The 12,328-nt window shown below is 32.6% G+C and overlaps 1 protein-coding gene across 1 annotated transcript; it reads right to left on the bottom strand.

Annotated features, from left to right (window-relative positions):
* Nucleotides 1-523: 523 nt before the first annotated feature.
* LOC132717483 (uncharacterized) lies at nucleotides 524-8,115 on the bottom strand. Its single transcript, XM_060700967.1, has 6 exons — nucleotides 7,871-8,115; nucleotides 7,336-7,459; nucleotides 6,826-6,872; nucleotides 4,928-4,993; nucleotides 1,705-1,764; nucleotides 524-1,562 (listed from the first exon to the last, which is right to left on the bottom strand). The coding sequence occupies exons 1-6, from the start codon at nucleotides 8,037-8,039 to the stop codon at nucleotides 1,522-1,524; spliced, it is 507 nt and encodes a 168-aa protein (XP_060556950.1). The 5' UTR covers nucleotides 8,040-8,115; the 3' UTR covers nucleotides 524-1,521.
* Nucleotides 8,116-12,328: the final 4,213 nt, after the last annotated feature.

Consider the following 12,328-nt stretch of genomic DNA (forward strand, 5'->3'; position numbering starts at 1 on the left):
AAGTACTTTTTTAACAAAGGTTTCAGATTGAAGAATAAAACATTTAATGCCTTGAGGTCTTTCCTAACTAAATACTCTTGATTCAAATTAAAAAATACCAGTATAGTTAAATGCAGTACCTAAATTGAAATTGTCGAGTATTTCTAAGGGAATACTATTATATTTCCAATGCTCTTATTATTTCTAATCGTAACCGTCTTCCTTAAATCCATAACCTTACTTTTAACTTCATTTACTTTTAATCCCCATACAGTACAGTAATTATGCAATTTATCTAAACTATTTTGTAAGACTTCATGTGATTAACTTAAAATAACAATACCATAAGCAAATAAAGAATAAATGTAATATCTTTTAACGGCAAAACAGAATTAATATAATTTAATAAAGTACGTAAGAGCAGCTGATGTCTTCCTCCCCTTGTAAAGCTGGACAGTCGCCATTTGAAATAAGTAATTCAACGTAAATAAGTAAGTAATTTATAGATCAGACTTAAAAAACATTAGTAAATAAGTAAGTAATTTATAGATCAGACTTAAAAAACATTAACAGTTCAACTTGATATATTTTGATCTTATTACAAAAAGATCACATGCACAGTTGTACAAAAAAAGTTATATAAAATGAATGAGGTATCAAATTATGATTTTAAGATTTTTCAAGATTTTATTATTCACTCCATACACAAAACATGTAAGTATGAGGTAAATAACAAATTACAAATGTTTACAAGGTTAACAGTATGTAACTCACGCATCTTACAATATTCTTTTAACATGGACAGGAGAAAGTTTAACATTCATACCAAATAAAACGAATGAATTCAAAAATATTTATCAAAGTTTATAATTTAGTTCAATATTTTTCTAAGATTATTTTTTATAAACATGCACATTTTTTATATATCACATATTTAGAGGGGTCAGTGTTCATTAATTCATCAAACTTTATTATATTTGGATTTATATAATAACAAATTTCAGAGATATATTTTTTCTATCCTTATTAAAATTTGGGCATTTTAATAGAAAATGCAATTCGTCGCCTATGTTTTGATTGCAGAGAGTGCATTTTCTCTGTTCTAAAGGTATCCCATGCCAATTTTCAGTTTAAATCGGTAGTTTATGATTTCTAGTTCTGAATTTGATCACATATATAAACTATTTGGTAGGTGTTTCACTAAGGTATTTGTCAATTTCAAATTTTCTATATGTAAATATGGACATCCGTTTTATGGAACTGTTCTGCCTTCAAATGTGCGGACATCAAAATATCAACATGCAGTCAAATGTTTTAAATGCTTTTAAGGAAAGTATTTACAATAGTGTTTAACACATAAAATATTAGACAGATAATCAGAACCTTACAATAAAGAATGACTTTGTGTTTGATATAATGTCGTCTATTGTTTATTAATTATATTGTTACTCTGTTCTCAGTCTGACTCTTTAAAAACAGTTCGTTGTTGTTGATGATCATTTATCTTCGTGTGTGCCTACTGTTATAAGTAACTCAATGGTATCAAGTATGTGGACGAATTTCTCCATATTCATGCTCAGATACTGTATAAACGAGAAGAAAAGAAAAATATTTTAAAATCATTTAATAAAACCAACTAGAATGTAGACGAAAAATTTATATAAACAGTTTATATTTTGATACTTAATAACTTATGAATGATCTGAACAATTAATTCACAATTACCTTGAACTCTTCCAAGATCCTCATAGTCAGGTGACTTTAACACAGGGTCGCTGTTTGATGCTGAAAAATAAACCTTTCTATATACTGATATTCTTGTAATATATCAACGCAACTTTACAGTTAATGACTACATAACGGATTATAAAATGTGATTGAAATATACAAGTTACCCTTTGAATACATGCGGCTGATTTTTTAACAACAACAAAAACAACTTACAATGCCCATTGCGATTAAAGGGCTCGCATAACATTTTAACTTCTGAACAATAAGTTAAGCAAAAAAGCATGAATGTACATCTTCATTGAAATATTAAAAAATAGAGGATATTGAATGAGTGTAAGTTCAATACTGAATTTATTGCACGAGTTGAATAAAATTATATTATGCGAGGCTCCGGCGTGCATAATATTATTTGAATCAACGAGTGAAAGAAATTCAGTAATGAACTTACACGAATTTAATATTCTATTTATCACATATCCAAAATAAAGACCGTTAAAAGTGAAATAAGAGTCATTTTTCATTGACGCGCCTATAGTATAACGCTAACATTTAGCGCGTCTTTACACTATGTTTGTATAACGCTAATGACGTCACGTAAAAATATATGCACGGTAATGCAATACTATATTTATCACGGGGGAGGAAGTGTAACACGAAGGATGGAGTTCTTATGATAACTTGTTTGCAGTTCTTATGATAACTGTCACGGAGTTCCTGGAAAACGTTACGGATTTCTGTGGAAAACTTTTCTATATACTTTGAGAAATCATGTAAAAAATGGTCATTTTTACCTTTAAATGGGGAGTTTGAGGTGCTAAATTAAACTTTGATAATTAAGCTTGCCCTACGTATTATATTTTGTTTCAGAAAAAACTTTTAGTCCATTTTTCATCGTCTTTTTTAAAAAATCTGGTAGTTTTGAATAAAATTTCCAAATTACTTGCTCATTCGTACATACTGACCTTTTTATTTGTGATCTCCTTCGTTGCTTTACTTAATGACCTAATGATAATGGAGAGTTGTAAACATAAAGCCCAGGCTAATAAATTTATACCCGATTTTTCAAATGTCACGGAGTTCTTGTGATAACCCAAAATATGTCCTGGAGTTCTTATGATAACTTTTGTTACTGCCAGTGTGTTTCTTGTGCTTAATTACGGTACGTTTACGCGAATTTTATTATTTAATAAGTGTTTAAATTATCATGAAACTTTATACTCTCAGCCTAACACAAAAATAAGTAATATATAATGTTGGTTTTGAGCGTGTTTTAGTTAAAAAGATATTTTTCTAATAAAATCCGCGCGAATTCATATTTACATTATAAAACCGAACGAATGCACTAAATGTTTCTGTGTATATAAAGTTTTATGTTAACGCTGAATTTACAGCAACTACAGAGAAATATATAAGTCGCATAATAGACATGCATATCGTTATTATGATGAATATGCGGTACATGTATATAGCTTGGTGTGCACGTAAATTTTAGGTAACTGTCATTTTTTCAGGATTCGGCTGTCAGAAAACCCCAAATCTTTTAAGAATAGATTGAACATGAAACAGTCTACAAAGGATAAAAAGGTGAATTATGGGCTATCTTCAGGAAAACCTGAACCAGCGGTCACCTGTATTCAGCGGAAACATGACTTAACCCACCAGGCAAAAAATGTTAAAAAATTAAACTTTTTTCTCAGTTACATGTTTTAAGCAATCGCCTTTCTTAAGCAGACAATATTAGTTGGGCTTTCCTCAAGAAGCGGCTAAGTAATTTGTATCATTTTATACCATAAACAACAAATAAATATCTGGGATATCCTTCACACCCATGCAACCAAAATGTATGACCTTTTTAATCGATTACTATCGATCTCTTCAACAGATTTGCACGAGCCCTACGGGTTGGAGCGACAGAAATTCGACAATATATTTTTGTTATCAATTACAGAAAAAGTTTCCACAACTAGGATTATTTAGGGGGAATGCCCGAAGGACTCCTAACTTTGATAAGAAAAATGTATGCAATAATTTTCCGCAATATGGAGATTTCTGTACGTCACGTGATGCTTCATTGGATTTAATAGAGAAAGAAACGGCATGAACCATGGTGACTCACATATATTATTAAAGACTTACTTTCAATTGTCATATCATTTTCATAGAAATTTATACGTTTCTATGACAAAATTTATATCTTTTAGAAATAAAGATATCCATTGAATACCTAAAGATGACACCCACCTCTTTAAATTTCGATAAAGGTAGTGCATACTACTTCCTATTTTGCTGCAAACCATTTACATGTAATTTGTTTCGGCAGATCGATAGCATAATTACTTAATGTTCTCTAAAACTGCCAGGAATAATGTATACATGAAGAAATCATGCTTAAATATTAAATGGAAAGCGTATTTTTATCCTGTAAGTAAATGCTCTACATCAAGTATGTTTTCAGTCATTCCAATAAAATGAAATAAAAACACAAACAAACACAAAAAACCCTCACGAAACGGGGGTAAGAAAAATATATCTTGAACTAAAATACGCTCAAAATCAACATAATATAACCAAATGTGTGTGCAAATGATACGCGTACTATGCTTCATATCAATTTATTTGCCTGGGCTTTATGTTTGCAACTATGCATTACAATTATGTATTTATGTAAAGCAACGAAGAAGATCACAAATGAAAAGGTCAATATGTACGAATGAGAAGTAATTTGGAAATTTTACTCAAAACTACCAGATTCTTTTTAAAAAGGCGATGAAAAATTGACTAAAAAGTTTTTCTGAAATATTATACAATATGTAGGGCAAGCTTAATTATCAAAGTTTAATTTAGCACCTCAAACTCCTCATTTAAAGGTAAAAATGACCATTTTTTACATGTGTTCTCCAAGTATATAGAAAGTTTTCCACAGAAATCCGTAACGTTTTCCAGGAACTCCGTGACAGTTATCATAAGAACTCCAAACAAGTTATCATAAGAACTCCATCCTTCGTGTAACACTTCCTCCCCCGTGTTTATGGAGTCGCAAAATCGGCACGGGTGTGTGATAATGCTTAATATTAAATATTTTCAACGTAAAGCCTTAAAAATATTCAAGGTATGTTATGATAATATAGGTACGAAAGAAATTGTAAGTAATTACATATACGAGTATTTTAAATGAAACGCAAGAAGCCAATTGAAAGTCTAGGAAAACAAGAAATACCTTGTACAATTCCATGCTTGCTGGCACTGCCGGGATTTCCTGAATTTCCACTTTCCATTTCAATGCCTGAAAATATTTGAACAATTATGTTACCGTATAAGTGGTTTTTTCTGCGGTGACTTTATTTCTGCGTTTTCTGCGGTCAGTTTCGGCACCGCAGAAATTAAAACCGCAGAATATTTTTCTAACCTGCTACGATATGTATCCTACATTGTGACCTGTTTCGTCTAAAGTTATAACGACAAACAGATTATAACGGTTAGCGGGTTTTCAAGTTGTATAAAATTGCAGACGGCTAAGTATGTAATGTGTGTTTGTAAGGATGTACTTATTGTTAATTATGCCAATTTAAAAATAAAGATATTTCAAACCATTCCAACCCTTATACTGCTAAATAATCGTTGTTTACTTATAATGTCATCTAATACGATAGGTAAACTTGTATCAATTTTATTAAATTAAAGATCATACTACAGGGGTATATTTTTCACACGTTACTTCACGCTGATCAAAGATGTATACCTTTCTATTGTTGCGCATTATATTTGTTTGCAAGCAAACAATATAATTGTTTGTAATTACTATACAGTTTTGCGGTGACGACGATAAACAAATGCGAACGTATGTATGTAAATATAATAGATAGGGTAATGTGACTTATACTTTGATAAGACGAGTCGCAGAATTTAAATCATGTTTTGTCCAAAGAATGTGCCGCAGAAATAAAGTCCGCAGAAATAAAAACATGCCAAAATTTGGAAAAACCGCAGAATTTGGAGCCCGCAGAAAAAACCACTTATACGGTACTATTTTATTTAAATTATAACGCCTGGAAATATTTAAATAATTATGCTATTATTTATCTAAATAATTACGCCTGGAAATATTTGAATAATTATGATACTATTTTATCTAAATTATCATGCTTGAAACTCAGTTGTAAGAACATATTAAGATTCAGATTGGAAGTCATTTAATTAAGAACTGACCGTGCAAATGGAGCTATAAAGGGAGCGGTGGTCTAGTGGTTAAGGTGTATGCCTCTTAATCCAGGGATCATGTGCTCGAGCCCTACTCGGGTTACAATCCGTATTTTGTATGACACCATGACTGGTTGGTTCCAGGAAACGGACTCTAAAATGATTGACATTAGTGCAAGAACTTGTTTCGCAATCGAGCTTTTTATAAAAGTTTACTTTTATATGTTTCTACATGATCATTTTAGTGTTTTACTTATTTAACCTTTTGTAACCATGACAACTGTTAGAATTTCACTTGGCGGGGATGCATTTTATTTACACTGTCTCGTTTATAGGAACATGGTGGGGCTAAGAGCGAGGTTTGGTGCACCATTAACCGGTTTAAACTCCCCAGCAGTCATTAATATGCTGCTGACCGTTCCAAGGCGGCGCCCCACTGTGTTCCTCAAATGTATGTCTATGTTGTTTCATACTGTTTTGGTGACACTTTTGCTTGTGTCCCTTGTTGTTTTCTCGTCTACGGTAAGTATCTTCCCCATTGCCTCTAGTTTTTATTTCTTTGATTACCCCCCCCCCCTTCCCCCGGTCTCCTGTCTCCTTCCCCTTTGTGGGCCTATTATCCTTTTCTTTGAATTCCTAATCAGTTACAATTTATTTATCATTTAATGATTAACCTGTCCGTGCTCTGTCTTTGCCCTGTCCTGTTTTTGTTTGGGGTCCGCCTGGGCTCTTTGTCATTGGTTCTTGTTGCTGGGTCATATGGGGGTTGCGTTCATTGAACGCCGCCTTTCCCTGTTGATCTTGTTTATCATATATTAAATAAATAATTATGATAAAACTTGATATGAAGAACATAAAATTCTTAATGAAAAAAAAACATCATCTATCAGTAAAAAATAAGAACTAGTATTTATTTACCTGCGTTTTCATAAACAGGTCCTTTTGCCTTGTAAGTATCATTGACCCTGTAATAAAAATGAAATATTGGACTTATTTGTTTAGATCATTTGACTTGTCATTTACTCAAAAACTGTTGACAAGAAAATATAATGGATACAAGCGATTCTAAATACGCGGAAGTAAAAAGCTACTAAAATTATAATGATGTGTTGCTTTTTAACATCGTATTTTGAAAGTACCATAAACGATGATCTCACTCCTACAAATGTATTTTAAATTTGATAGTACTAATAAGTCAAAATTGTTTAAGTTAGATCTTTGATTGTTTAAGAGAAATGAAATGTAACGAGAGGGTCATGACAATAGTTTTACTTCTTTCTTCATTTTTTTGCAAAGTGGAACTCAGAAGGCGAAAAGTTTTTTAGAAGTTTGACATAATTTATATATTGTACAGTATTCTTGAAACTTTCTTGTTCTTTAAGTTCCTTCTTGGACTTAAATTCAGTTTTAAATATGAACAATCTTTACCTTTTCCGATATTTCCAGAGAATCAACGCAACCACAAATATGATGTTAACAACTAATGACACAGCAAGAATTGTTCCAAGTGATATAGCAGCTGTATTTACTGACTGCTCGGAGGAACTTGAGTCTAAAAAACAGCGATAAACAACACAATTATCTTACCTTAGAAATAGGAGAGTGCTACATGGGTTTAATTTAAGACATATTTAAAAGTTTATACATTGTGTATCACTATAAATCCATCAAGACATAAAATATAATCAAATGCTTTGCTTTTAATTTGCTTTACATATTGTATTATTCTATTCTATACATAAACACGTGTATAATTGTTGTGGCAGATACTTTAGTTATTCTTATCATTAAAATCATAATCATTAACATTATTTTCAATATCATTTGCAGCGGCAACAGCAACATCATCATCATCGTCATTACAAATATACAGAGGAGACATAACATTAACACATAACATAGCTAAAAATGAAAACATATATAACGAATGATGAAAAAACGAGCTGGTTAAAATTTATCTTACCTGATGTCAGAGGGCAAATGTGGTCATTCTTTACTTTTATTATGCAGCCTTTTGTACATTTGCCGTCGTCTTGCTTACAAAGTGTATCTTTGCAATAAACAGAACATTTCTCAGAACACTGTAAACCGTGGAAACCATCTACACATCCATATAGACACTTTCCATTCATTTGCTGACATAAACTTCCTATTGCTGTTGTTTGAGTGTTGCATGTAGAGGCACATGACGAGTTGAATTTATCACCAAAAAAGGGTTATTTTGGGCAACCCCCAAAAAGGGCCCTGATTCGATATGACAGGATTAAAGCATTTTTGAGGAATTGTTTTTGTCAATTGGTAAATTGAAAGTACCCCAGACTTACATTTTTTTAACAAAACTAATACCCTCCCCAAACATGTTGAAAACAGTTTTGATTTTACAACATCTGTCCCCAAGAATAATTTTTTTAAAACCGTTTTCAGAGCACGTTCCTGAAATTTTTCTGGCACATACCGTTCAAACAATGAATCGGGAAATTTCTCAAAAAAGGGCAAACCCCATAAAAAACCAGGAGGGACATCTATAACTTTTTTTCCCCTTTAAAAGTTGACCAAACGCAAAAACAAAAAACCAGTGCCCTTTTGGGGCGGGATTTGACTCGGCAAAGTTTTTTGGGAAACAGATATTTTTGGATGTATCCCATTTTTTCCCAGGAAAATGCATTGATAGCATTGTTCCCCTTAAAAAATTACAAAAACACCCATTTGGGGCTTTCCCCCTTACTTTTTTGCAATGCTGTTTTTTAAAACACCCGGGAACAGGACAAAAATTGTTCAGTATTGCCCTTTACCAGCCTTTTAAAAACCAGAGTCACTTTTTCCCCAACAATCGTTTTCAAAAGAACTCCGTCTGTAAAATTTTCCCGGGAATTTTTTTTCACGACAAAAACCTTTCCCCCTGAAGGCCATATTTTATGGGCACACATTTCCAAAATTTCCCCGGGTTTTTCCCCTTGATTACATATTACTCCAGCAAAATTATGAAAGCAATGGCAGTTTCCAGTTAATCTATCGCAAGTGTTTGACATACAACCAGCTGAACAACTGTGGTCGCATGTCGATCCATAAAGACCAGTTTTACAAAGCGAGCAATTATTATAGGAAACACATTGTGCACAGCTCTCTCGACATTTGTATGAACAGTCTTTCAACAAAGGAAGGTTTATGTTGTCGTTCAGGTGACCTTTAAAATTACCATCCTTACACGATCCACAATTTGTATTCGATGTACACGTGACACAGTTATCTGGACATAAACTATTACATTTATTACTGGTATCGTAATATCCGTCCTTACATGATGTGCATTGACCGTTATCACAATTACAATTTTCAGGACAGTAACGATTGCTACAATCATTCCGACCATTGTCATTATTATATCCCTCCTTGCATGATGTACACGTGATTCCTGATGTGCATGTTTTACATCCGGGTAAACATTGTGATGTGCAATCTCTTTGCAACGCCGGGATAATAGCCACCATAGCACGCAGTAACACTCATCTATATCATTGGGGCATTTTGTACAATTGTATGTACATAGCTCATAACATCGAGGCAGATCTATGACCATCAATACAGCCTAAATGTACATTCGTTAGGTAAACCATATCCCTGGTCCACATTTTCTATCTATAAAGCATGCACACCCTACTTGACGACAATTTTCATCAATCACTTGTAAGGGAGAAAAAAAAAATCATTTCATTAAAACTACCACCTGACTTTTTCGTGCTTCATGATTTTTTCTTTTAACCTAAATAATGTTACGTTTTCAAATTAAACAGAGAAAAAATATCACATTCGTATCTGTTATATAGACGGGTGTAAATTTAGTTACCTCCTTCTACCAGGTTGTTGCTAACATTTAACCATATTACACCATACAAGCAATATCTGAAATATATGTAATGCAATTACACAAATGAAACAAGTACATGGTCAAAGACTTCTTTTCTAAAGCTTAGTTAAACCATACATATTCATAATCATTAAAAGATATTATTTAAATTGAATCAGTGTAGTTTTGTCACACTCCCCCCTCTTTTAATTAATTATTTACCAAAAATAAAAGTTCTGTCAATGCTTTTTGATTGAAAATTTAAAGGTAAACGTAATTATATTGACTTTTGATTTTTGACAACTCATTTCATACACACTATTAAATAATGTATTATGGTAGATAGCTTTTAATATTGCTACTTTTATCTTTACTATTAACAATATTTTCTTTCAGTTAATTTTTTTATTGTTTGTATTAAATTATTTAGATTTTTGCTAGCGTACTTTAAAATAACTAATGTACAGTTCGCGTTCCAGAAACTAACCAGTAATGGTGTAAGGATGTGAAATAATAATAATGAACCCAAGTAGGGTTTGTACATATCGACTCATGGTTGCAAGGCAGTTCACCGTAACCACCAAGCAGCCATCTCAATAACGCTGGTGAGTTGGATGTCCTTTAAAAAAGTTGTATGTTTATTTCATTGTATTATCAGAATTGTGTGAATTTGTAAAAATAAAGACTTCTCAAACTAGAAATATCTGTTTCATTGAAAATTTTAATCTTGTACTGGGATTACTAATTACGTAAACTTGTTTATTTGTTGAAAATTTCTAGAGTTTTGATATCAGTTTTATCTTATTCATATTACAAATGAAGAAATAACTTAAAGAAAATATAATTGAAAATTGTATATCCATACATTTGAATTAATGAAATGAAAACCACAAGTCGGATCTACGATAATATGCTATGAAAAAATGGTAAAAAACACAAAAGGCCGGGTTGAATTTGTATATACCAAATACACAGAGCCCGTAATAGTACGAAAACCCCCCCCCACCTCCCCCCCCAAAAAAAAAGAAGAAGAAAAAACAACAACAAAAAACAACAAACAAACAACAAACAAACAAAAAAACACTGACCATATACGACGGTAAACAGGAAGTGGATGAGCAACATACCTGATTTCGTATCCCAAGGTATGGGACACATGTAAATGCTTATACCAAATATCAAGAGGCTGTATTAAGTAGTTGCTGAGAAAACTGTTAAGAAAATCTCCCACCATTGACCATTAATGTTGAAAATTAACTAAAACGGTTAACGGGAAGTGGAAAGAGCGACAAACTTGAATCGAATCCCATGGTATGTGACCACGTGTCAAATACTGTACGCCATATATTAAGAGGCTGTGATAACTAGTTGCTTGAGAAAAACTGTTACGAAAATTTCCTTCCCTTGACCATTAATGTCGAAAATTTAGCCAAGTGAGTAAACAAAAATGTGGATGAATCGAATTCCACGGTTTGGGACTGCATGTCAATACTGTATGCCAATATATGAGAAAAATATTTCCGTCCGTCCGCCGCCCGACATTCACAATACTATAAATCTGGTTTGCACCTGTGCAGCCCGGCCAAACATTTTGAATAAATCAAGGCATGTTAATAAAATAACTATCAAATTATTGATTTTATAAACTCTTAATGTGAATGGATAAATGTGATAGGCGATGTTATTACAATGTACATTTCCAGAGGAATTTTCAAGGAAGTTCTATTCAGTGGCATTAGTTTATAACATTGAGAGTATGCCGAACCCCATACAAGATAACGGAATGATATGCCAAAGGGATCATTATCAAGTATATAATACTACCAGACCTACCTCGATAAACGTCATCAATACATTGATTTGAAATTTATTTCTCTAAACAAAATCTTTAAACATTTTCCCATGATAAATCTCTAAAACAAAATTATTTTCATATTATATAGCAAATAATGTCACATATTTCACTATTTGCATCGCCAAAATCTGTAACTACATTTACTTAGAAGTGAAGGGGAATTTGAATAAGTTTACAGCTAAATACACGGGATAAGGACATTGTATGCTGTGTAATTCTCGAAGAAATGTTAAATCTGAAAACAATTTTTCTTCTTTAAAAAGAAACATGCGAGAGGCTTTTTTTCGCAGCTGTTGAAGATTTGCTTGTTAAAATGACGGAACATAAACGATTTCTTGAGCACATATCGGCTACTTCTGCTAGTATCCGGATAAGCTCTAAGAATAATCGGCTAGGTGTACCGAGGTTTAATGGGGTCATACTTTATACTGCAAAATAGAGAGAAATAAGAATCCCTAAAGAAATCCAACACAACATGAATTGAAATGTTTGCAAATGTTCGGTTTGAGTTGAGCCTGTTCATGGACGGTTTTGTCAAGTGCAAACTACCGTCCACGCCCGCTAGCACCGGCTTAAGCAGAATTCAACATTTAAACATGATATGGTAAGATTTTTGAATTTAGAAACATACGCAGATGTGTTCATACGGCGGTAATCATGGAACCTTCAATATGACACTTCCGTGCCATCCATGAAAAACGGCAATATGTTCCCCAAGTAAG

Source organism: Ruditapes philippinarum, unplaced genomic scaffold, assembly GCF_026571515.1.
Source record: "Ruditapes philippinarum isolate M1 unplaced genomic scaffold, ASM2657151v2 ctg7978_1_1_1_1, whole genome shotgun sequence".
Classification (NCBI taxonomy): Eukaryota; Metazoa; Mollusca; class Bivalvia; order Venerida; family Veneridae; genus Ruditapes; species Ruditapes philippinarum.

Excerpts from the sequence above, each read along its gene's own strand:
- LOC132717483 (XM_060700967.1), bottom strand. The coding sequence starts at position 8,039 with ATGAATGGAAAGTGTCTATATGGATGTGTAGATGGTTTCCACGGTTTA. Across the intron at positions 1,765-4,927 it reads CAAGCATGGAATTGTACAAG|CATCAAACAGCGACCCTGTG; the intron begins GTATTTCTTGTT and ends TTTATTTTTCAG. Across the intron at positions 1,563-1,704 it reads GGATCTTGGAAGAGTTCAAG|TATCTGAGCATGAATATGGA; the intron begins GTAATTGTGAAT and ends TCGTTTATACAG.